General features: G+C 48.6%; 1 protein-coding gene across 1 annotated transcript in view; it reads right to left on the reverse strand.

Moving 5' to 3' along the window:
* Slc2a9 (solute carrier family 2 member 9) overlaps positions 1-19,901 on the reverse strand; it is a 130,307-nt gene extending 110,406 nt beyond the window's left edge. The window contains exons 1-2 of the mRNA XM_057772107.1: positions 19,718-19,901; positions 17,012-17,110 (exon numbers count right to left, since the gene is read on the reverse strand). Coding sequence (XP_057628090.1) covers positions 17,012-17,110; positions 19,718-19,813 — 195 coding nt within the window. The 5' untranslated portion in view covers positions 19,814-19,901. The remainder of the gene's footprint in view (positions 1-17,011; positions 17,111-19,717) is intronic.
* Positions 19,902-26,163: the final 6,262 nt, after the last annotated feature.

Genomic DNA, 26,163 nt, shown 5'->3' on the forward strand with positions numbered 1-26,163 from the left:
AGCTCAGAGATCTACTTCTAGAAAATTCCATTGCATGACTTTTCTACAGGCCCTAGGATATACGTACTCAAATGTCCATTGTCCATAATAACCCCAGAACAAGAATCCCAGATGCTCATGGCAGAACAGATAAACAAACTATAGAACAATCAGAACGGGAAGCACTTCAGCTACAAACGTAAGTGAACTATGGCTCCATGCAGAGACAGATGCTGACACCATGATAGCCATCCAAGGAAGTGGGGGAAATCACACAATGGTTCCGTGTCTAAGAGAGAAGCAGAACTGAGTGTCTGCTGATGGAATTCCATACAGGCGACAAACTCTGAAGAAATGCCTTCAATGCCAGGCCAGTAGCTGTCATGGGGGATGCTGTGAGAAATGACTGCTCCCTCAGGACCGTCGGTTCATCACCCAGTTGGTGACAACATACATTCTAGACTTACAAGCAACCTTTCATCCTGTGAGTGAACACATGCATGAGAGACATGTTTGTGCCTTATATATTCTTTCGTGAGTATATGTATGTAGTCCCTTTAACACTTAAACACAAACAGAAACAATGGAGAAATGTTTCAGAAGGAGGGAATTTGAAACAACATGGTATGGACTAGGAGGTGGAGTAAGACACTTCACACACAAGCATGCAGACCTGCGTTTTGTCCCCAGAGTCCATATTTAAGACAGAAATCTGGCACAGTGGCACATGTTTGTGATCCTGGCACGGGAGACAGAGACTGGTGGATCCAGCCTAACTAGCCAGCCAGCCTACTGAATCAGCATGCCCTAAGCCGAGGAGAGACCTTGCCTCAAAATAAACAAAACCAAATGGACAGCTCCTGAGAAACAGCTGAGGAGGTCATTGACATCTGGCCTCCGCACCCACAAATGCACACATATATGTACATGCTCACATAGATGATGAACACACGCATGTGCAAGCACACACATATCCACCCACACAATCAAGACAGCAAGGTCGGGAAAGGCTTAGGTGTTCAAAGGAGGACAGAGTTGGTGGTGCGGGAGTGAGATAAAATGGGCAGGTGGAGGTGGAAGAGTTGTAAGTGATTGAAGGATCCTGATCCTAAGTGTGGCTTCCTTGCAGTTTACTAAGGGTAGAGTGAGTTTTAGAGCAAGGGATGGGCATGGTATGTTTGCATATTCACAGAATCCCTCTGACTATGGGGTGGAAATGAGGGAGAAGGGAGGTAGAGAGGAACTGAGTGTCCTGTTGAGAGAAGTGTTGGGACCCGTGCAGCCTCCCAAACACCATGGAGTCCTGGGCAGATGTGGGTGGATTTGAGACTGAGCCTGGGAGTAGGATAGACAGGACTTGCTGGGTGATGGGCTGCAGGTTTAGAAAGGGGGGATATTGAAGAATGTGAAAGAGAAACCGAAGACCTCCAGGTTTCACATGTAAAAGTTCTAAAGGCTAGGGAAGAAGCATGGATGGAGGGAAGGCATCTTCTCCTTGGGCGGTATCAATCTTTTCATTCTCTCTGTTCCCCAGATCTACAACCTCTTGACTAGAACACATTATCAAGTAGAGTATGCCCTATTGACGACGAAGTTCCCACACCTTAACACACACGACATCCATTTGCCATCATCCAATTGATTCATCCAACAAACAGGTGCTGAACATCGGGCCCTGGACTGGACATGGAGGTCAACCAAATGTAATCCCAAATCTCACAGAAATAGCAGCCTAACAGAGCTGACAACACCCTGCATCATCTAAGCATGCTTTTGGCTGCAAGTAACAGGAAACTTCTGTTTAAAACGGCTAAACCATGAGGACATTCAACTAAATGGTAGCTCGCAGCAGTGCTGAGCATGGAGAATGGGCGGCCCAGTGGCTCAGGAACTCAGTCAGAATGCAGGAGCTTCCTGATGCTTTTCTCTGCCTTCCATAGTTTGTCCTCATCCGAAGGCTGCATCCTATTCTAACTATAGGATGCTACTCATAGCAATTCTGTTCATGTGCTTTCCCAATCAGGTGTAGCCAGAGAAAGCAATTCTGGGCCCTGGTTGATGACTCGCTACTGGAAAGAACAGACTAGAACCTTCCTTCCCATCCTTCAAAAGAAGCCAACACTGCCAACACATTGATCTTAGACTTTTGGACTACAGAGCTGTGAGACCACACAGCTCTGTTGTTCAAGTCCAAGGTACTGATAATAGCAGCCTCAGCAAAACCACATTGTCTCCAAGGATTCACCAACCATTCTTTAACCAGTTACACCACCACTGGCTCACCAGGGCTGCCACAGTGCTACCCTTTGGGACCTCAGCAAATAAGTGGCCATGAGCATCCTCACTGAAGGAATACGTCTCTGATGGTTGCTAGATGCCACATAGACATTAAGCGCTTAGTCATATGAAGTCTCTGCATACACTAGTCTTCTTCCTATTAGGGACAGGACTCACCTTTCTCACAAGGCCACTTTCTGCTTTGAAGACTAAGAATGTCACACGCCTTTTATCAGTACCCCCCCCCTCTGGCTTCCTTCCCCCCACCTCTCGCCCAGCTAGGGAGTGAGCCTGCAGACAAGACTCAGCCAATCTGATGCCTAAACTTCAAATGCCACACAGATGGAATGTGGCAACTTCCCTAAGCAGCTATTGGGTGGTGACCTGCGCTGGGGAGGGCTGAGGTGGATGCCTCAGGACCAGCTCTGAGTGTGGATTTGGGGCATGATCCTGGGTGGAGAACTCCCTGGCTCAACTCACTATTCTTTCAACAGTCATTTAGCACGAGTCATGCGAATTTCTTTGTGTAGCTTAAACCATGGAAACCACCAAATGACACATTGTCTCATGTTTTACCTCAGACGAATCTGGGGGTAGATCCCTTCATGTGCAAATGAGACTTTGAAATGGCAGAGGCTGTGGAGGGTTGTGAGGTGCGTGTGGGTAATGGGTATTAGTGCTGGAACTGCTGCCTTCTGGGCCCAGACGAGTGACTCCTGTATATACACTATTAAACAAACCACAGTGGGGCAAAGTGGAACTGCTGAGCTCACTCGTACATTTGTGGGTTTAAAGGAAACCAGGGGCTGGAGAGATGGCTCAGTGGGTAAGAGCTCTTGCTGCTCTTCCAGAAGACCAGAGTTCAGTTTCAAGCCACCTGTAACTCTAATTCCAGATAAACCAACATCTTCTACTGACCCCAGGACACACTTGTGAACATATACACATACACAGGAATAAAATTTTTTAAATTTTTTATTTATTTATTTTTATTCTTTTTTAATTAAAATTTCCACCTGCTCCCCGTTTCCCATTTCCCTCCCCCTCCTCCCACATATTGCCCCCTCCCCCCTCTCCCCTCCCCCATCCCCACTCCTCTTCTCCTCCCCCCACTCCATTCCCCCTCCCTCTCGATATTGAAGAACAGTCCAAATTCCCTGCCCTGCGGGAAGACCAAGGTCCTCCCACTTCTATCTAGGTCCAGGAAGGTGAGCATCCAAACAGGCTAAGCTCCCACAAAGCCAGTTCATGTATTAGGATCTAAACCTAGTGCCATTGTCCTTGGCTTCTCATCAGCCTTCATTGTCCGCCATGTTCAGAGAGTCCAGTTTCAACCCATGCATATAGTCATCCGCCTGGATAGGGGAAGTAGACAAGACTGCTGGGCAAAAACTGGGAACTTGTGGGTGAGCTGGCATGGGGCTAAGGGGAAATGGGGTGAGAAACGTGAGAAGGGGAGGATGGGAGGAGCTTGGGGGAATGGGATGGTTGGGATATAGAAAGGGTGGATACGGGAGCAGCGAAGTATATATCCTAACTAAGGGAGCCATCTTAGGGTTGACAAGAGACTTGACTCTAGAGGGGCTTGCAGGTGTCCAGGAAGATGTCCCCAGCTAGTACCTTGGGCAACTGAGGAGAGGGAACCTGAAATGATCCTATCCTATACTGATGAATATCTTGCATATCTTGAATATCTTCATCTGGTGATGGATCGAGATAGAGACAGAGACCCAATTTGGAGCAACGGTCTGAGCTCTTAAGGTCCAAATGAGGAGCAGAAGGAGGGAGAACATGAGCAAGGAAGTCAGGACCACGAGGGGTGCACCCACCCACTGTGACAGTGGAACTGATCTATTGGGAGCCCACCAAGGCCAGCTGGACTGGGACTGAAAAAGCATGGGTTGAAACTGGACTCTCTGAAAAATTTTTAAAATAACTAATAAAAAGCTTAAATCGACATCAGTCAAGCCTTCGTATGGGCTAAACTCTGTCAGATCCTGGAAATACAATGAAAACACCTGAGTGCACAGGAGCAGGGGTGAGTGGTGTAGGAGGTTCTTCTGTTTGTGTGTTGCTTTCATTTGATAGGGCAGTACTTAGGTAGGTGGAGTAGACGGAACAGAATGCTGAGAAGAAGAGAAGTGTGGCGGACGCCATGAAGCTTTCGCCCCAGATGGACGTAGGTTAGAATCTTTCCCGGTAAGCTACAACCTTATGGTGCTGCACAGATTATTAGAAATGGGTTAGATCAATATGTGAGAATGAGCCAATAAGAGGCTAGAAATAATGGGCCAGGCAATAATTTAAATAATACAATTTTGATGTGGTTATTTCGAGGGTTAAGCAAGCAGGGTGCGGGACACAGCCCACTCCTCCTGTAACAGGTGAGGGTGGCTGAGTCCCAGGGATGGAAGGGAGAACAGGGTGCACAGGAGCAGGGGTGAGGGTGGCTGAGTCCCAGGGATGGGAGAGGAGCAGGGGTGAGGGTGGCTGAGTCCCAGGGATGGAAGGGAGCACAGGGTGCACAGGAGCAGGGGTGAGAGTGGCTGAGTCCCAGGGATGGAAGGGAGAACAGGGTGCACAGGAGCAGGGGTGAGGGTGGCTGAGTCCCAGGGATGGAAGGGAGCACAGGGTGCACAGGCGCAGGGGTGAGGGTGGCTGAGTCCCAGGGATGGAAGGGAGCACAGGGTGCACAGGAGCAGGGGTGAGGGTGGTTGAGTCCCAGGGACGGAAGGGCTCCAGAAAGTGAAGGTTACTGGACATCTCAGGACCACAGCAATTATAAACAGGAGCTGTGCTTCTCTGTGTGGAGAAACTTGGCAAAGTAATGAATGTGCAGAAATTCTCAGGTACCCCTCCTGCCCCGGGAAAGACAGGACCTCAACACATGGAAGAGGCTGCTCTTGCTTCTGACCTTGGCCCCTATTGCAAGTCTGCACTGATTCAATTAAACTCACTCACAAGAAGTGTAGCCAGCGCCTACCCTGGAGAGCCTGCCTCTTAGTAGCTCTTTGGTAGCAATGCCCCAGGTCCAGGAACTACTGGGAGAGAATTCACAGGAGTTGGGTTTGGAGAAAACAGTCTCTTACCCACTGAGTGTGCTGCACCTGGGAGCCTGGCAGGAGATGGGAGGGCAGACGACCACTAACTCCCGCATGGTGCTTTGGAGCCTGCAGGGATTTCTTGCTTTCGTTTTGAAAAATCGCACAGCAGAAGCCTCCATAGAAAACTCTAGAAACTAGAAGACCTGTAGGGGGCAGTCTGTGTCCCCTACAACATGCAACTCACAGGTTCCCTGAAAACCCTCCAAAGCACTGCCTGTGGGCACTAGTGTGTCTTCCTGCTGGGAAGCCAGAGAAGGCCCAGAAGGCAGTCTGTGTGGTCCCTAGAGCCAGGTGATGAAACTGCTTCTACTTTATCACACAAATAGTCATCAAATTTGAGATTCCTGGGCTGCTGTCAGTGTAACCTGCAGAGTGTGACACCACAGGTGGCTGTGGGCACGCTTGTGTGTTAAAGTGGGCTTCTGTTTTGTGTCAGTCACAAGAAATCAGAATAATAAAAACCACGAGACAGGTGCTCCGCATGTGGAACCATGGACTCCTTTGAGAATGGGACACCTAACGTCATCGTCTCCACCCACAGCCCAATGGAGGGGTGACATTTTCAGTTCTCCTTCAGAGTAGGTGAGGAAATGGATCCAGAGCCATAAAACACTTGCCCAGGCTTACAGCATGGCATGTGCTGTCATCAGGAATGAAGCCCGGCAGTGGCCTGACACAATTTTTTTTCCTTTTTCTTTTTTATTGATTTTATTAAGCTATACATTTTTTTTTGATCCCCTCCTTTTCCCTCCCCTTCAACCCTCTCCCATGGCCCCTATCCTCCCAATTTACTCAGGAGATCTTGTCCTTTTCTATTTCCCATGTAGATTAGATCCATGTATATCTTTTTTAGGGTCCTCATTGTTGTCTAGGTTCTCTGGGATTGTGAATTGTAGGCTGGTTTTCTTTGCTTTATGTCTAAAAGCTACTTATGAGTGAGTACCTCTGATATTTGTCTTTCTGGGCCTGGGTTACCTTACTCAATATGATGTTTTCTAGCTCCATCAACTTGCCTGCAAATTTCAAGATGACATTTTTTCTGCTGCATAGTACTCCATTGTGTAAATATACCACATTTTCCTTATCCATTCTTCGGTTGAGGGGCATTTAGGTTGTTTCCAGGTTCTGGTTATGACAAACAAAGCTGCTATGAACATAGTTGAGCACATGTTCTTGTGGTACGATTGAGTATTCTTTGGATATATACCCAAAAGTGGTATTGCTGAATCTTGAGGAAGGTTGTTTTCTAATTTTCTGAGAAGTCACCACACTGATATCCAAAGGGGAAGTACCAGCTTGCATTCCCACCGGCAATGGAGGAGTGTTCCCTATTCCCCACATCCTCTCCAGCATAAGTTGTCATCAGTGTTTTTGATCTTGGCCATTCCTACAGGTGTAAGATGTAATCTCAGAGTTGTTTTGATTTGCATTTCTCTGATGACTAAGGATGTTGAACATTTCCTTAAGCGTCTTTCAGTCATTTTAGATTCCTCTGTTGAGAGTTCTCTGTTTAGGTCTGTAATCCATTTTTAATTGGATTATTTGTTCTTTTGTTGACAAATTTCTTGAGTTCTTTGTTTATTTTGGTGATCAGCCCTCTCTGACACAAATCTTAATCACTACTTTATTCCAACCCTTTTTAAAACATTTTTGAAATTCTGATTTATTTCTACCATGTGTTTCGCTCATATCCATCCACCTCTACCTCCCCACACCTTCCTCTGGTGCCGCCCCCAATCCGTTACCCTCCCAGTCTCATGCCTTTCTTTCCCAAGTCTTTTTAAAAAATTTAAATTTAAGGATTTTTTTTAGAAGTGTATGAGTGGTGTTGCCGGCACACATGTCTGTGCACCATGCATATGCCATGCCCACATTAAAGCTGGTGGAACTGGAGTGACAGATGATTGTCAGCTATCGTGTGGGTGCTGAGAATCTAACTTGAGTCCTTTACGAGGGTAACGAGTGCTCTTAGCTGTTAAGCCATCTCTCTAGGCCCTCCAACTGTTTCCTTTTAAAATGTGTGGGTGGGGGCATGTGTAGGTAAAAGCTCAATTCAACCTTGAGTGTCATTTCTCAGGAGCCACAGGCTTTGTTTGAGACAGGGTCTCTCACCAGAACCTAGAATTTGCTGGCTTGCTTCGGATGACCCGTCAGTGAGCACAAAGGATGCTCTTGTCTCCTCCTCCCCAGGGCTGGGATTACAAGCAGGCACCGCTGCATGGAAATTTTCCATAGGCGCTAGAGACTGATCTCAGACCCTCATACTGTAGCCAGCACTTTACCAACTGAGCCGTCTCCTCAGGCCTGACTTCAACTCTTTTCTTTAATTTTTTATTTTTGTTTTTATGTGCATTGGTGTTTTGCCCACATGTATATCTATGTGAGGATGATTGATCCAGAGTTACAGACCGTTGTGAACCACCATGCGGGTGCTGGGAATTGAACCCAGGTCCTCTGGAAGAGCAATCAGTACTCTTAAACACTGGTCCATCTCTCCAGCCCCCTGATTTCATTTTTTTTTTATGTAGGAAACATAGAAATGACTCTCCCAGCACCTCTGTTGCATGTTGCCTAGCTTTATGCCAAGAAGAAGCACAGAATACACGCTGGCTGGCTGCCAAGCAGGGGGCGTTTTTTGTCCACACTAGCTAGTCCAAGAAAGTTCACTTCAGCATGAGCAAAACAACTTGGAAGAACCGCAGAGTCCGCTAGATCTCTCCGGTTGGCATTTGTTATCTTCTGCTGCCTCTCAAAGCCATGTGACTCTACTCCTTGCATCTGGGTGAGGCTGTAGGAGGACTTTTTCCCCCGACAAGTGTGAGCATCTACACTCACGCGCCATTGCATTCACTATCTTTCCCTGTCAGCTGTCATTACCCCAGAAAGCACCAGATAGCTCAAAGTCTTTGAGGACCACAGGCTTTGAGGATAAGAATCCCATGATCTCCTGCCTTTGATAGTGATGTGAGTTTTAAAAAGAACATCCACGGTGTTGAGCCGCCACTGTGGTGCTGAGCTTGTTACAACAGCTGAGTTTCCAAAGCACAACCCGCCTGTTTCTGAAACCTCACGCGACCACTCACTGTGATGCCAGGGTTCGTGGGAGCAAGATTTAGGCCATAGCGTGAGGATGAACAGGAGCAGACATATGGACCTTTACCTAACACTTCTTTGTAATATTTATGGGGAATGTGTCAGCTTCCATTTGAAGAAAACATCTTGCAGCCCAAGATGGTCTTCGGGCCACTGTGGTAGTGAGATCTAGGCCAACTCTGAACCACCCTTATCTTGTGTGCAATGTTTTGCTTTTCATTGGCCCCACATCCAAGAAGCCTGCACCCATGTTTTATTTTGTCTTGACACATCCTATTCCGTACCTTGGGAACCAGATCTCCGCTAAGAAGCTTCTGCCCTTCTATCTTCAGGGATCTCAAGAGTCAGTGAAGACAAGTCTACCATGATACCATGAGCACAAAATGCTGTGACTATAGAATCTAGTCACATGACCTAGACCAGGGAAGTCAAAAGTGCAGGTAGTCTGGGTTCAAGCTGGACAACTATGGACACAGGGCACAAAATACCCGAGGTGCATAAACTGGACATAATATGGACACAGAGGAGCTGCACGTGGCCCAGTGGGCCTGAATGGTGGCCCAGTTCAGGAGGAAGGCTGTAGGCCAAGGCAAGGGCTGGCTATGACTGGCTTTACCCACACGCTGTAAGTGTGTACTTGGTCCTGCAGCTCACAGAGGGTTTGAGTATGCATCAGCAGCTGTGCTTTGTTGCACGGGTGTTCATTGTAGGAATAGCTTAAAGGTTCTTCCAAGGTTGAACCCAGGATGGAGAGGAAGCTTTTGCGTTTGGAACTAGATGGTGAGCTTTAGAACTTTAGAATGAACCCCATAGCGAGTGCCTAAGAGGCAGCCTGGGTGAAGGGAAAGAGGCCGAAGGCAGAACTGACCACCTTGACCCCAAGACTTGCTCGCACCTTTGAGTCCTTTTGTGACCTTTGCAGTGTCTCTGGGCAGTGTTGTTGGGGCCAGGGGCCTTGGCATCTGTTTGGTCCCGTCTGCATCTTTGCCACTTGCCTGCTGGTTGACTGAATGAGTTGCTTAACCTCTCTGAACCGTAGGTCCTGCCACTAATGTCATTAGCCCCCCCCCCCCCTTCAGGGATTTACTGTGAGAACTCACAGGAAGAAAATAAAAAGCCTAGTTCCGGGTCTTTAGAGTCCCACAGAGGAATCCAGGCAGAGGAGCAGCTGGTGGTGGAGGAATCAATACCATTATATTTCTGTGCCTGTAAAATAAGGAAGGTCTAGACACATTTGCTTCCTGGGCCCAAGAATCTATAAATAATTCACCATTACCTCCCACCCTAAAAACCCAAGGGCCACGCTTTGGCAATAAATTGACCTCTGCAATTCCCTTCCTCCAAAGGACAGCAGGAAATGCCAGGCAACGGAAGGCAAATTACCTTGCATTGATATCAAAAAACCTTGCCCGGTTTGTGATATTAACGCTGTTAGATTCATGAAGACCTTGGCAAGCATTCATCTGCAGCGACTCTCAGGGGTGCCATAAATATATACAGAAATAGAATACCCTGTGGGTGGTCCAGAGGACTCACGTGTTGCCTAAGAGAGCCAGATGTACCTGAGGGGCTTGTGAAGTCTCAGCATCAGCAAACACCGGCAGAAGGAGGAGATGGATAGAGAAGCCCTTACCAGGGCTCCTGGGTATATATGCACACAATCCCAGGGAGGGCACCTTATGTCGCCTGGCTCCCCACGCCAGAGTGGCACACAGTAGGTGCTCACCACACCTCAGTGGCATCTCCTGTAAGCAGAAGTTCTGTTTCTAGATTGGTCTGAGTTTCTTCACCCCAGCAGTGTCTCTCCCTCCACTTTCCCCTCCTTCCATCTGCCTGGGTCAGCCGTCCTACCTCTCGGATGGTGGCAGTCACTAGTCCCCATCCTACTGAGCAAGGGCTCCCTCAAGCAATGATGACTCTGTGCTCTTTGCCTGATTGGGGCAACAAAGAATTTCCCCCAAGGAGTCTAATGACAAGAAGCTAAATCAGAGATAAAGGTTTCCCAGTTCTAAGAAGTGGAGACTCCAGGGGGCAGAGTGTGGAAAATTCCACCTCCTAAAACACCCAAGAAGATCCCTTCTGCCAGTCAGCAACCCTCCCAGTTCTGCTCAAAACCAAACCACACCCAGTGGAGACTCAGGGCTCCCAATTTAAATAACATAGCAACACCTTAGAGACAAATCGGAAGTGACAGCCCTGATTTAGAGATGTGCAGTGAGGTGTGAAAAACCCCACGATGGAGACTTCCCAGTGCATGGAAGGATGCGCATTATATAAACAAGACACTGGTGGAGGTGGTGGGGTGAACCACAGGAAACGGCCTCAGCGCTAGCATGTCAAAAAGCAGGGCCACGAGAAGCCTTCCTGGGGCCTCTGGATGATGGAGCAGGCTGCCTGGGGTGGCTGCTCACTCTCCCCTTCTTCACTACCATGGGGTTATTATCCTGGCATAGTCTCTAGACAAGCGAGAGACATGGTCTGGCTTATGGAGGTGATTTACGCCAGGGGTTCTGTTGTTAAATCTCTGGCTCTTTTCCTAAGTCTGTTGCTTTTACAACTGCCAAACAAGACCAGGTGAAAGCAAGAGAGAGGCTGGAAAGGGGAACAAAGGGGAGGAGAGTCTTGGTTCAGAGACGCCCATTCTATCAGTCTGTCAGCTGTTTCTGGCTCAGTGCGAACTTGTCTCCGAGAAACAACATCCATAGCTAACTGAGCATCTCTGCTTGCCCTCTCATTTGGCTAGACTGCAGTCCTTGGAGGCTCTTCTTGGGGGCTACCCCATGGGTCATTCTGCCCGATTCTGCTCTTCTTCAATCTAGTGTAGGACAAGAGGGGCAGGGGTCCTGTTGACATCACCACTCTCCCCAAGCCTGCAAACAGCCCTGCCTCACCAACGACGGAAACTCGTTCCAGCTACCAGAGAGCTGCATGTGGAGCTCAGACAGCTTACTACAGCTCAGTTACAATGTCTCCATCCAGCTCTCCCTGGCCTCTTGAGGGCAGGCATGGGGAGACCACATGAACCAAGGCATCCATCTCTGCAGCTCTGGTCATCACAGATTCTTGTAGCACAGTTTCTACTAACAAACCCAGTGTTCTGAAGAGCTCCGTTCTCCTCAAGGGCAAAGCTTAAATAAACAGTATGAATCTGAGGGCATTTGCCATGTGCCGCATCGGCATCTCTAGCCTGTCTACATGACCGCTTGGGAGTCTAGGCCATGTTCAAAGATGTGTGATTAGCATGTAAATTAGTCTCGGATTCTGAGGCCTTCTGCAAGGGCCTCCGAATGCTTCTGGCATACATGTAGATAGGTCGATGGATGATGATAGACAGAAAGGTAGATGATGCTAGAGATGGTTACTGGGAACAAACAAGCAAACAGGCCTGGGCAATCACTAATATTCTGCGAAATTATAAAGCGAAATTCTGGGAAAGAAACATCACAGGAAGACTTCAGTCCAAGCCAGTGCATGGTGGCGCACGCCTTTAATCCCAGTGCTCGGGAGGCAGAGGCAGGCGGATTTCTGAGTTCGTGAGTTCGAGGTCAGCCTGGTCTACAGAGCAAGTTCCAGGACAGCCAAAGTTACACAGAGAAACCCTGTCTTGAAAACAAAACAAACAAAAATGAAAGAGACTTCAGTCTGTGTTGGACACTACATAATTTGGCCACGTGTGAACTGTTCAGCCAGCTAGCCTTCTGCCAGAAACTAAGTCCTCGGAAGTCCGCTGGTACTTCCACCGTCTCTTAGAACCCTAAACACAAGGGTTAGGCAATGACTTCTAGCCTAATATTTGCTTGGTAAATAGTTTTATTGGCACACAGTTTTATTTATTCATTTCTATTTTATCTCTGCCTGGTTTTTCACTTGGGCAAAGTTGAAGAATTGCAGAAAAAGAGCCACATGGCCTTGCTAAGTCAAATATGTGGTCTGGACCTTTACAAATAAATGTTTGTTGACCCTGTAGCAGGTCACTGTAAGAGAGCAGAAAGATGGGTCACTAGATGATTAGACCCGTGTCTGTCATCTGTGAACGTAATAAGGACAGTACCTGAATTCTTACACAGGGCAGACTCACACTGTTGAGAGCAGTTTGGTTGGGGGAGAAAGGCCCAGGAAACTTGTCTCACAACCACCGAAAAAACAAAACAAAATCCTTTAGAACCCTTACGTTTCTCTTTCCATCTGTTGGGAGCACATTTGCAGCAAATGCTTGCTTTGTGTTGGGTCTTGCTCTAGATGGTGGCACTGCAGAAGCAATGAGACCAGAGAGCCTGTGTGTTATGGCATTTCATTTGTGTTTTAATAAATAAAGCTTGCCTGAGGATCAGAAACGTAAAACATCCACACTGGCCAGCCTTACAGACCAGGCAGCAGTAACACGCACCTTTAATCCCAGGAGCCACACTAGCTTGCCATAGAAACCAGGCTGTGGTGGTGCATGCCTTTAATCCCAGAACTACAGAGGATTATAAAATGGGAGGAGACCGCTCTCAGACCTGCATCTTCATGAAGCTTAAATTTTAAAATAGGAAGAGAGACAAGAAGCAAAGATCTACCTTCTCTGGTGGTGTCAGATACTACCGGCACTACAAGGGGAACTAATTCGAGGGAAGGACTCGAGAGGCGTGGAGAGGTGCCATTCCACAGGGGCAGGCCAGGGAAAGTGTCGCTCAGAAGAGGGAGTTGGTAATTGGAGAGAAAGTGCCAGCTATCAGCAGAAAGTACAAAGGCCGTGTGGTTCTGGTTCGACGTGTGTGGTGTCCGAGGGTCAAATGGATGAAAAAGGTGAGGAGGAAGCTCCCTGTGTTGAGAATGCTAACTAGAGGCCAGATTCCCCAGCTGTGCAGTCGTGGAGATTTGTGTGGAGGAGAAACTGTTGGGAACCGGCTGGAAACAGAGAAGTTCATTAGATGTCTCTATGAGCTAGGTAGGCTACAGAGAGAACTGGAGGAGAAGGGGTTGGCAGCTATCATGGCCATCAATCCCTACCTCATTAGAGCCTCCCCCGTCTCAGCAGGTTCAATGATTAAAGATAGTGACAACTTCCTGCAAGCTTGGGTAGGGTCTAACGTGTGTCAGACAGCTCTCCTGGGCCTGTGGGGTTCTTCAAGGGTAGAGCTTCAAGTGGCTCTTACATAGGTGCTCTGCTCACATCTACTGACTTGAAGTGACCACAGACCCTCTGCGGACACATGAAGTCACATGGGCGTGCTCTCACCAAAGGAGCTCTGGGACAGGACAGTCACAGTCTGGGAATCCCTGAAAGCAGGTTGAATGGGTTCAGTTAGAGTAATGGCATTGAGGGAGAACTTAGAACAATGGTTCCTTTAGGAAACTAGACATACTGGCTTCCACTGACCGCTATCACATGGGGTTAGCTGAGACGCCTGGCAGAATGGTCAGGAAGACAGGATGTGTGACTGTGAATCCTGGCTAGAACAACCAGAGCCCAAGTGTGTGTGTGTGTGTGTGTGTGTGTGTGTGAGAGAGAGAGAGAGAGAGAGAGAGAGAGAGAGAGAGAGAGATTATATCAGAAATAAAAGAACTTCTTAAGGTCAGGCCTAGGTGAGAGTCAGGTCCAGCATCCGTTACTGTGTGGATTGGTCAGGCAGCAACACACTGTCTCCCTTTTGGTAAGTAGCTGAAGCATGGATTCCTTCTGGGCCTTGTCACCTGGACCTCAAGTGTCCCATCACTGAAGCTGGTGACCTGACCTCAGGAGGCAGAGCCACTGTGTTTGAGCCACTGTCCACAGCTGCAACTTTTCTGTCTCGGCTCCCCTTGGTGGCAACCTCTGCCACCCTTTCCGGACATCTTTGCCTTTGTGTGAGTTGTTCCTCCCTGAACTGTCTTTTCCCTCACAAGTTCCCTGTGCCTTAACCTCCTGCCATGCTCTCATCTGCACAAGACACCGTCCCATGGAGAGTGTACTCTGTTCCCAGCCCCTCTGGTGGCCTCATTTTCCCAGTCCTACCCCTCCCATGGGGCAAGAGATGATGCAGGGACCACTGGACACTGAGCAGGGTCTCTCCAATATCTTTCCATCTCTCAGCTAGCTCAGGTGAGGTTTCACCATGCTCCCACTGAAACCACTCTACGGAAGAGCTGGGATTCCCTCTGCAAGACTGCTGGCTCCAGCTCCAGGGAGGTCCGATTGGGAAGAGCCTTCTGAATGGCCCTCAGTCCGGCTCCCCTCTTGGGACACACAGCCTGACCTCTGGAGGCCTTCTCAGATGATCCAGTCTCCGCTCCATTTCCTTCTCTATACCTCCTTAACCACACCCCAACAGTGACTCTAGTCTCAGAACTCCCTAAGTAGACTGGATCCTTCCACAGTCCTAAGCTCATGGATCCAGTAAGTCAGCTCTTTGGTCAAGGAATATTCTGGTTGTCTGTTGCTGCCAGTATCAGGGAACCTCCAAGATCTGACTGTGAATCCTGTTTATCCTTCTACCCTGGCATCTTACCACACAATGATGCCAAGGTAAATGCCCCGCAGAGCGTCATGAGGTATTTTAAAAACTACAGAAATCAGGACTTTAGACAGAACAGAAAAATGGGTGATATAAACCAAGAGGCTTCCTGAGAGAAATTTTGGGGTGCTTCTCTGTCTAATAACAAAGTCAGAGTTCATATCATGTTTTTACATGTGCCGCTCCTTCCAGCAGGCACCTCGAGGGAGGGAAGAGCAAGGATACAATATATGTGAGTCCCAGACTGTAGAATCCAGAATCCTCAGTTTGTCCTCCAGAGAATGACCACTCTCCTGTTATGGACACTCTCACTGTCTCTGTGCTCACCCTGTCCCTCAGTTGGCCATGCCAAGTGTCCCTGTGCTTTAAGAACCTGGCCCTGGTGGTTAATAACAAAGCTTCTAAAGGTCATAGGTTGGATTTAGACAGACCTGCTTTCTCCTAGCTGACCTTGGGTAAGCTGCTGTCTTATTGCCATGGGATGACGGTAACATCAAGGAATCAGTCCCTCCACCACCAAATTCCCATGTTGAAGTCTTAACTCCTTGGGTCTCCCTTCATGAACCTGCTGTGGCTCCCTAAAGCCCAGAGACCAAGGTCACGCTCCTGGACTACAGATCTGACTTTTATTTCTTTTCCTCTCTATCTTTTCTCTTTTAGACTGTTTTCGGTCTTTGGGGTTTCTTCCGTCTCACCATTTGTTTTCTCAGTACCAGGGATTGACTCTAGGGCCTCACCTGTGTTAGGCAAGTGCTCTGCCACTGAGCCTCAACCCTAGCCTCCTCAACTTTCCACCCCTCTTCCCATCTCATCTCCTCATTCCCCTTGGCACCCCACTATTACCAGCATGCCACCATCTCCTGACAGCCAGACCCTGTGTGCTTTGTTTGCCCATCTTCGTCTCTGGCACCACTGGACTCAGCTCAAGGGCCACCTCCTCCAGGCTGTCCTCCTGCCATCGAGGATGTAACAGGTACTGAGTAGCTATTTGTGGAGCGAATGACTCGCTCATCCTCTTCCCTATGGTTCACGGGTCAATGATGTCATCTTTCCCAGGTTCAAGTCTCTCTTGGATCTCTGTTCAACCAAGGCCCCACCCTCTTGTGTGATTGCCCTGGTGAACTTTCCAGACAAAGCAAGAGTCCAAATTCCAAGGTTTTTTTTCTAAGACGAATCCAGCTAAGTCATATTCTGATCTTGAAATGACAAAAGCAAAGATGCAGGCAGCTGCAAGACACCTGGAGAAGCCATTTGACATCATTTTCCCCAGTGGCCTTTAGCATCAGAACCCATTCTTGCAATAACTTAGCTAGCACCTCAAATGTCAGCATTAACAATGTTTACAACCCAGGTCTGCCCTGACACAGATGGAGCCTGCAATCTATGGCACCTGTACCATCTTGGAGACACACTAGCCTTGGTTCCTCCGCATTTGACACAGGAGGATATTGGCACTCAAAGATTTCTATCTGCGTCAGGCTGCCCCCACCACCCGAAGCTCAGAGCCTTTGCCCAGGTTTCTCTGAATCTAAAGCCTCTCAGCCCCACCCTCCACCTGCAAGCCTGGGCTCAGCATCAGCTTCTGCCCCTCCCCTTGCCATTTCTCTCTTGCCAGGAACCGGCAGCAGAAAGCCTGGCCTCTGGAAGACCTTCTGCTACCACCGGCAGAGCTCCCGGAATTGATTTCAGACTCAGACTCAGGAGCCAGGTATGAGTCATAATAGGTGACTCTGAGTGTGGTTAAAAATTAAATTTAAAAAGGCAAGTCAAAACGTTAAGCTCCGGGCTCCTTAACTCTCTGCACTGTTATTAGAGCCCGCAAGCCCTTTGGACCTCCGCAGCTCCCACTATGCCCAAGTGCCCTAAGATATCTCAGTGCAGCGATGAGGAACTGACACCGCATCCCATCCCCCCAACACACCCTCTTCTACTGTCACCCTGTTTTTACTGGTCACCCTTCCCATCAACTAAGCACTCAACCCGTGTTTCCTGCCTTACAAATGGCCTAACGCTGGGCTTGTGACCTGAAGGTCTCTATGTAGGCGCAGCGCCCTCTGGCGGGCAGATCGTACGGACACTCACCGGCGTGGGCGCGTTCACCACGGAGAGGTTGTACCCGTAGAGGAAGGATGATCCGAAGGCTCCCAGGAGAGCGGCCACGACGAGCGACCAGGACCAGTCCTGGGAATGGAAAAGAAAGAGTCATCTTGGCGTGCCCCCTTAATGGGAAGGCAGTCCAGAGGGAATTCAGGCAGGAAAAGACGCAGGCTGCGGAAGAGGGTGCTGCAGGCAGTTTCCGCCCTGATGTCCCCCGTGTGGTTGCCTGCCTGCAGGGATGCCTGAGGGTCTCTGTCCCACCACCACTGGATGTGGCCACTGGATGTGCAAAAATCAAAGCTAAATTCCGTGCAGAAATTGACAGTCCTTGAGCACTACTGCCAGACCAGGTTCTAGGCGCTTTCCTGTGATCATTCTTCCCCTGAATGCCTAGACTAGTCAGTCCAGTTCCTATCGGTGTCACTGAGTGTGTGTGTGTGTGTGTGTGTGTGTGTGTGTGTCGCGCAGAGCTGTCCCTGGTGCTGCCTGAAGTCCGAGTTGGTTCTCATTGCAGGAGAAGGCTCTTCACCAGCACAGCTGACTCTTCACCTGGGTCTGAGACAGGTGATGGCCACACAGATACACAACCATGCACAGTTCTAGACCAAAGCATCAGCCTGCAGAGTGTAGGAGCCAGCCATGATAAGCTAAATATGAACAGACCACCCAAAGGAAGTTCTTTTCTTCCAACCATTATCAGCCACCAGAGTAGGACTCTGTCATCGATAAGTTTAATGGAGGCCTGAGTCTCAGTAGTTTACCCTGAAGCAATGCCTGGTTGTAGGAAGAACCATAAACTAAGATTATCTGAGCACCGCCCAAGGACAAACCATCCATAGGAAATGCCTAATGTTCCAACCGCTGTAGATAGGATCACCTGCCAGCACACCCTCACCAGGACACCCCCATACCAATGTCAGCCAATCAGGGGCTCTGAACCTCAGAAACCCTTCACCCCCACCTTTACTACTATAAAAACCCAACTCTAACTGAGTTCGGGGCTCTCTGCTTATTCCAATGTGTTGGATATGCAGAGAGACCAAGTTTGCAAACTTGCATAAAATAAAGGCTCTTTGCTTTTACATACGGGACTTGGTCTCCTTGTTGGCTTTTGGGTGACTTCGTGGATTTGGGCATAACACGCACTCAGACCTGCAGGTAGAGATGCAGGGCTTATGCTGAGAATGTGGCACCTGCATCCAGGTACACCGTCCCAGCCTCATCCAAGAGGACCACAACCAGGAACTAGCCATTGCACACAAACACCTGGGAACTGGAGCACAGACACAGGCCTGCGGCCTGGTGGAGGAGACCAGGGCATGCATTTCATAGGTGTGAGGTTCTGGCCCCCCCCCCCACCCACGTGTACCAAGACAATATCCAGTTTAGAAACCGAGATCAGGCACACATATAGTTTGGAAGGTGACACTGGCCCCTAACAGCAATTCCATGCTCTGTCCTTAGTTTCTCCTTGCTAGGCTCCATTAATACACAGTAGTGGGCATTTGAGCAGAGCAGTAGCTTTCTGGGATTCAACTTGTCCATCTATAAAATGGGCTTTTAGTAACAGTACTGCTGCCGAGAAACCAGTGTGCTGCTCGACACAGCCAGTTCTCAAAGAAAAACAAAATCTCTTTTACTTTCCTCTGGTCTAGCCTCTGCCAAGACAGACAAGCTTCGACTCTTCACCCTGTCCACTGGAACCACACTGCGAAAGCCCCTTCCTCTGGGAAGCCTCCTGAAAGCCAGCTATGTGCCCTGCCTCGTCTCTCGTGTCTCTCTCTTTGATTCAAATTTGGATCCTAACCGTGCAGCTTTCAGTGTTGTAAGCTTTGACCGGTTAAATGGCCATGCCTTGACTGGGCTTCCTTATCTTTAGGACAGGGTGATAATAGAGTTCACACCATAAGTGGTTTGCATAGGAAGCGGAGAGCCTGGCACTGGCACGATGTCCCTTGTCAGTTGCCAGGGGGTGGGGCTTGTCTTGAGGACTGAGGCTATGTTGTTTGTCTTCCGTGATCCGGAGCCAAGCCTGCTGCTGAGGCAGCACTGAGTAGATGCTGGTGGGGGTGGGAGTTGTCACTCCAGGGATGAGCATTGCCAAATAAAATGAGCCTAGAGCAGTGCTGTGCAGTAGGAGGGGCTTAAGTCCCTTTGGGGGCTCTGAACTCAGAGACCATTTCCTTTGAACTGCCCAGTATCAGCTATACTAAGCATTGTTTTTTCTAGGCCCTGCGCCTCCCCCTGGCTCTCATCCCTGATCTTCTTAAGGGTAGACTGCTCCCATGAGGTCTGGAGGGGTTCTGCCAGGCAGAGAAGGATGACAAGTGGAAGCCATTTCCTGCCTCAGCCCCTCTTCTCGGGGGTTCTCTGCTTCTCTGTGGCCTATTGGTTCACTGGTCCTGTGTGGCCTGCTGTTGCCCCACCCCCACCCCATGCCCACACTTCCCTCTGAACCCAGGGAAAGATGGCCAACCCTGAGCAAGCCTGACGTAGCCCTGAGCAAGCCTGAGGTAGCTGTCCGCCAGGACCTCATTCTCGGTGCACCGACAGGATGCTGGAGTGGAGGCCCCGGAATCAACAGAGGCAGCACAGAATTTAGACTCCAGCGGTCCTACACGGTTGAGCTCCTTCCCACAGCAGCCACCCAAGCCTGGACTCCCCACAGCAGGGAAGCCGGTCTGTGTTTACCTTCTTCCTCCTCAGCAGCCGGTGACCCACAGGCAACTCCCCAGGGCAGCTGATATCATGTCTCAGGGAAGCTAAGGCGAACTCCCTGACATCCATGGTTTTTGGTTTTTGGGGTTTTTGTTTTTGTCTTTTTCTTCCTGGCTGCAGGACCCTGGGCTTGCCAGGGCATCGCTACAATGAGGAGGCAGAGTCCACAGGAAGGGGGGCAGAACAGGAAGTGTGGCTATGTGATCATGCCTGAACAGGAAGCCAGCAACATTGCTCCCTTTTCCCCAAGCAACTGGAGTCTATTAAAAAAAAAAAAATCTGGGGTGGGGGAGAGGGAGGAAAAAATCTGCTCTCCCCAGGCACACCCAAGACTTTTTTCTTTTTTTTTTTTTTTTTTTTTTTTTTTTTTTGACATTTTTTTCAAATGGTTCTCTCTTACAGGGCCAGAAGTCAGGCTGGGTCAGCTGGCACAAACCTAGAGAAACTTCCTAAGAATTAAAGCCAAAGGCTTAACCTTAGAAGCTGGGTGAGTTCCAATTCTAACTCTTCCACTGACTGTGTGTCCACAGGCAAGTCCTGACACTTCTCTGAGCTGCCACTCTGCCGGGACAAAATGGAATATCAATCTTTCTCTAAATGTCCTGCACAGTCATTCTGCCGCTCAAAGCAGACAAGCGGTTCAAGCAGCCTGCAGGAATGTCTGTGGACCTCTCTGCAGGCCCCAGCCGGCTCAGGGAAAGCATAAAAAGACAATGACATCATGCACACCAGGACAGCATGAGGATTAATTCATCCTGTGGCCAGTTTGCCCCAATAGCAGTCAGAGAAGTATCTTCAGTGATCCATGGTCAGGACAGACAGTATATGTGCTCTGAGAGTCTGGGAAGGAACAGAGGCAGGTTTGGTCAATGCAGAATGCCTAGGAGATGAGGGGCGGGGTTCAAGTCCTCACACAGACTCTGAGGAGCTAGCAAGCTATGTGTAGCGGGAAGGACACATGGAGATAAGGAATGCAAGAAGAACTGTGCTGTGGACCTAATTGTCACCTGTCCCTGAAGGCATCCAGCCCCAGAGGCACATCAAGGAGACAATGATGCACAGGGTAAGCAGCTGGTCTCTGAGCAAGAAAAACCAGCATTGGTTCTCAGCCAGGCATTCACAGAGCCCAGGTAGTCACTCAGTATGACATTCCTCAGTCAGGGGACATCTCCTTCAGGCACAGATAGCTGATGCAGATGTCTGTTGTGGAATATTAGTTGAAGATGTGATACATTTGTTTATGCTGTGGGACATTTGTTTTAAGGATGCGAAGATGCATCACATTCTTTTATGCTGCAATTGTTTACCTCTGTGAAACTGGGTTACTTTGCCTGTCTACAACACCTGATTGGTCTGATAAAGAGCTGAATGGCCAATAGCTATGCAGGAGAAGGATAGGCAGGGCTGCTGGGTAGAGAGAATAAATGCAAGGAGAAATTGAAGCTGGAGATTAGAGGGGAGAGGAGTGAGAAAAAGGAAGGAAAGGGGCATTCCAGAGACTAACCACCCAGCCACACAACCAGCCAGGGAGTAAAAAGGAAAGAAAGATATAAAACTAAAGGTAAAAAGCCCCTAGGTAAAAGTGTAGAAAAGAAATGGGTTAATTTAAGTTAGAAAAGCTGGCTAGAGCCCGGTAGTGGTGCTGGCGCACGCCTTTAATCCTAGCACTTAGGAGGCAGAGGCAGGTAGATTGTTGTGAGTTCAAGGCCAGCCTGGTCTACAAGAGCTAGTTCCAGGACAGGCTCCAAAGCTACAGAGAAACCCTGTCTCAAAAAAAAAAAAAAAAAAAAAAAAGGAAAAGAAAAGAAGAAGAAGAAGAAGCTGTAGAATAAGTTTCTGTGTATAATTTGTGAGCTGGGTGACAGACCTCCAAGAGTTTAAAAAAAAAAAAAAACACAACCACTACAACCACTACAGGCAACAGGCAAAAAGACTAAATAACTGGGAAAGGCAGAAGCAGAGAATCAGAGACTGCCACACCCCCTATACACTAAGGACATAACAGTTACAGCCTCATTTCGTCCTTCACCACCAAGCTCTCCTCAGTGTATTGTTTTCTCACTGCAACAACAGATCATATCAGCCATTAAAAACTTCTGAAACAAGCTGGGCAGTGGTGGCACACACTTTTAATCCCAGCACTCGGAAGGCAGAGGCACTCAGGAGGCAGAGGCAGATGGATCTCTGTGAGTTCGAGGCCAGCCTGGTCTACAAGAGCTAGTTCTAAAGCTACAGAGAAATCTTGTCTTGAACAAAAACAAAACAACAACAACAGCAAAAAACTTCTGAAACTTCATCAGGTCAACCCTACTCCACTTAAAGTCCCCACGGAGGCAGCCAGTTCAAGGGCACCAGGATCTGTGTGGTTCACGTACGCATGCAAGTACAACCAGATATACTGGTTGTACAACAATGAGGAGCTTTCTATCCCACCCTCATCTTGCTTATCATTGAGAACAGGATGCCTAGAGGTCAGATATTCCTCTTCTGATGGGCTATAGCAAATTGAACCTTAGAGGGTTGCCATGGTGACCTAGAGATGATCTCTACATTCCATATCTCTGTCTCTGTCTCTGTCTCTCTCTCATACACACACACACACACACACACACGCCCATGAGAGTTGGCTGTTATTATGGTAACAGCAGAAAAGAACCATAGTAGGAGGAAAACGACGGGGCTCAGATTCCTTGAACTCTTTACCTACTGTGTGGAAACACACGGATATTCCCTGACTTGCTAGTGTCTCCATTTCTATTCTTTGACAAGAACAACAGTTTGACCAAGATAAGTGAATGGGGGAATCCATGTCCATGCAAAGGTCCCAGAGAGGTGGCTCTGGCTGTAAGCTCTTCCATGTGGTTCAGAGAGGGACAAGAAGTGCTAAGCAAGAGGACCATGCCAGCTGCTAAGTGTTGGGTTTTAGCCAATCAGACTTGGTGTTCACCATTTTACAGACACTACCAGCCACCCCATGGTGGGGCCAGGTGTGGGGAGAGGTCTGTGCTAGGCTCCCTGGGGCCTCCAGACATCAGGCTATGAGAAATCCCTGGGGGAAGACCACTCTGTCTCCTCAGAAGCTCTCTTAGCAGATTCTGGGTTCTTTGTCGCTACAAAGAAGCAAACAGCCTGTCTAAATTTCTAAGGCAATCTTTCTTCGTATCCTAACTCCAGGAATATAACAGGCCACTAGGTACTTAAAGACCTCAAACACCAAAGGGCTAAGGCATCCACTCACTGGCTGATGGCAACTGAGGTACCTTTTCTCTCTAGTGACACCCGTAGCTGCTAGATTGCTCATTTCCCCACTGTAGAAGAGGGTCCTTCCCCTTCCTAAATGCTCTAAAGCAGTCACCAGCGTCTTCTCCAGTGCCCTGATATTTCCTATCTTCCTTCCCTCTTCTTCTGAACCCTTGGCACATCCTCTCTGATATTAAATAAATCCCGTTGCCTGAAGGTATCATCTTTGTCAGTGTCCTCAATCCTAATGGAGACCTTCTGCTGAGGAATTCCTAGAGGCAGAATTAGGTGGAGCACGGATTGTGATTTCAATGCATGCGTACTGAAATTGTGTGTGTGTGTGTGTGTGTGTGTGTACAGGGTCGAGGCCAAAGACTGATGTCAGATGCCTTCCTCTTACCCTGCACCTTATTTTTGGAGACAGGATCTCTCACTGAATGTGGACCTCCCCAATTCCTTTAAGCTGGATGACTCGTGGATTCCAGGGACCCACCAGCATCCTGTCCACCCTGTCTCAGCACCACAGTTACAGATGTGCACCCCCCCACACACCACCACTTCTGGCTTTTACTGTGGTTCTATGCAGCAAGTACTTGACCAACTGAGCCATCTCACCAGCTCCTCAACGCATCCTTAAATTTAAGAACAATGACTAAACCGTTGTCATCATCAAGGTCCCCACCTCAACTTTTGGAATGGGGACCCTCACAGCAAGTCCAGAGAGCTACCCGTATAACAGGACTCCAGTGACCATCTCCCTGCAGAGCCCAACCCAGACCTATAAACAGTCCACAGCGTTCCTCACGGCTGTCCTCTTGGCCCTCTCTGCTCTCTGCTGTTGCCTCCCCAGCTCCCTCCCCTGGAGGAGCAGCGGGAATGAGCAGGAAGGACTGCCCTGTCCTAGCTGCTGAAATGGCCAGGTAAGAGGAAAACAAGAAAGCAGGACTGACCACCTTCCTCTTCTGCTGGCTTTCTTTGTGTTCTGCAGGGTCCCTCTCGCTGAACTCGCTGAACATTGTGGTTGGTTTTTCAGGCCTTGGGCTTCCTCTTATTCCTAAGAGCAAAACAAAGGATGCCATTTAAAGAACCATCAAAGATATATAAGACAGGGGGATCCAACAGCACACTCATTACTCCACCTACTCAGAAGCTAAGGCAGGAGGTCACAAGTCCAAGGTTGCACAGTGAGTCAAGGTCGGTCTGGCAACTTAGTGAGAACTTATCTCAAAATAAAAAAGTTTTTTAAAGGGTTGGAGATGTAGCTTAGTGGTAGAAAACTTCCTTAGCATGCATGAGGTCCTGGGTTCACCTCACAGTACCCTACAAAAAAAGAGGAAGTCACAGGAGGTGTACTGAAGGATGCTCTCAGGCAAGGACAGTGGGATGAGACATTGCTCTGTCCTCATTTGACCCCGGATCCCCAGAAGACCCGGTCACCTCCTGGCACAACTCTATTTAGGAAACATGAGACAGGGCTGTGTTTCCCATACCAGCCTCATAGCTTAGGGAATGCAGGCTGTTCCCTCACAGGAGCCCCACTGGGAAGGTCATGCTCACAAAAGCACAGGCTCGAAACACAGACTGTCTGTCTCCAGAGGGGAAACTGAAGCCAGTGGAAGTTGAGACAAAGTATCGGTCTCGCCTGTCAAGTTGGGAATAGTCACCAAAACCATAACCCAAATCACTGAGTGACAGAAGTGGGAAACCTTGCCAGTCTTCTAGAGTTTTTTAAAATGTCTTAGCGCTTCAGGAGGATGTATATGCATTAGCTTAACTTGTCACAGAGTTTGTAAAATTTATCCTATGATAAGAAAAAAAAATGAGCACAAAGGTTTTAGTCCAAGATATTTATTGCAACATTTTCTATGCTAGAAAATGGTAGTTGCCATAGTGACTGTGTAGTGTGTTGCAGCGCCTTGCCCTCACCCATGCATAGCACAGGACCCAGAAAGACCCTCTGCAGATCAGAGTGGGAGGACTCCCGAAGACAAAGCTCCAGTCTTTCTGTGAGTGCTGGGGTTTTAAGGGTCTTTGAGGGGTCTTCCTCCCCTAATTCAGGGTTGGTCAGTTTAAACAAACACAAGGAGGCTGATAGGGCCAAACTTTGGAGTAAGCATGTCCTGAGCCTGCCTTGAAACCATCAGACCAATCCAGACCAGTTCACAGGCAGGGAGCCCTGCTGACAGGAGAAAAAACCCAAAACTGCACCAGGCTTTCAGGTTTTTATTTCTGGTCAGGAGTATGCAGAAGAAGCAACAGAGAATGCCATTTTTAAAAATTTGCTTGTGACTCCTTTTTCTATCTGTCTGTCTACTGGGGATCTGTCTAAGCCTTGTAGCAGGAAAGTTTACATATATCATGGTTCACCCATAGTGGAAAGTATGTGTGTGTGCACGTTGTGTTGTGAATGTGTTGCGTGTGTGTTAGGTGTGTATTATGTCTGTTGTGAATGTGTTGTGCATGTGTTGCGTGTGTGTTAGGTGTATATTATGTCTGGTATGTGTATGTGTGCATGCGTGTGTGTACATGCTGTGCTGTGAATGTGTTGTGTGTGTCAGCTGTGTATTATGTCTGTTGTGAGTGTGTTGTGTTGTGAATGTGTTGCGTGTGTGTTAGGTATGAATTATGTCTGCTGTGAGTGTGTTGAGTGTGTATGTTCTGTTATCTATTGTGTATGCTGTGTGCATTGCTTTTGTGTGTGTGCACGCGTGCACCAAGGCTAGAGGTCCAAGTCAGGTGTCATGCTCAAATGGCCAAGATCTCTCACTGAATCTGAAGTTCACAGATTTGACTGGTCTGGCCGCTCAGCAAGCTCCAGGGATCCTTGGGTCTCTGCCTCCCGTATGCTCAGGTTACTGTTGTTACTGCGATGCCCAGCTTTTTATCTGGCTGCTGGGGATCAGAACTTAGGCCTTCATGCTTGCACATCAAACACTCTACTGACTGAGCATCTCCCTAGCCCATAGAACATCTTATAGTCCTTAAAAATGTTATGTAGGGATGGGGCAATGGCTCAGTGGTTAAGAGTATGTACTGCTCTTGCAAAGGACCCAAGTTCAGTTCCTAATGTTCGCAGGAGCTCACAACTGTCTGTACCTACAGCTCCAAGATATCTAACGCCCTCTTCTGGCCTCCTCAGGCATCTGCACTCATAGGCACACTCACAAAGACACACACAT

This window comes from Chionomys nivalis, chromosome 6 (assembly GCF_950005125.1).
Source record: "Chionomys nivalis chromosome 6, mChiNiv1.1, whole genome shotgun sequence".
Lineage (NCBI taxonomy): Eukaryota > Metazoa > Chordata > Mammalia > Rodentia > Cricetidae > Chionomys > Chionomys nivalis.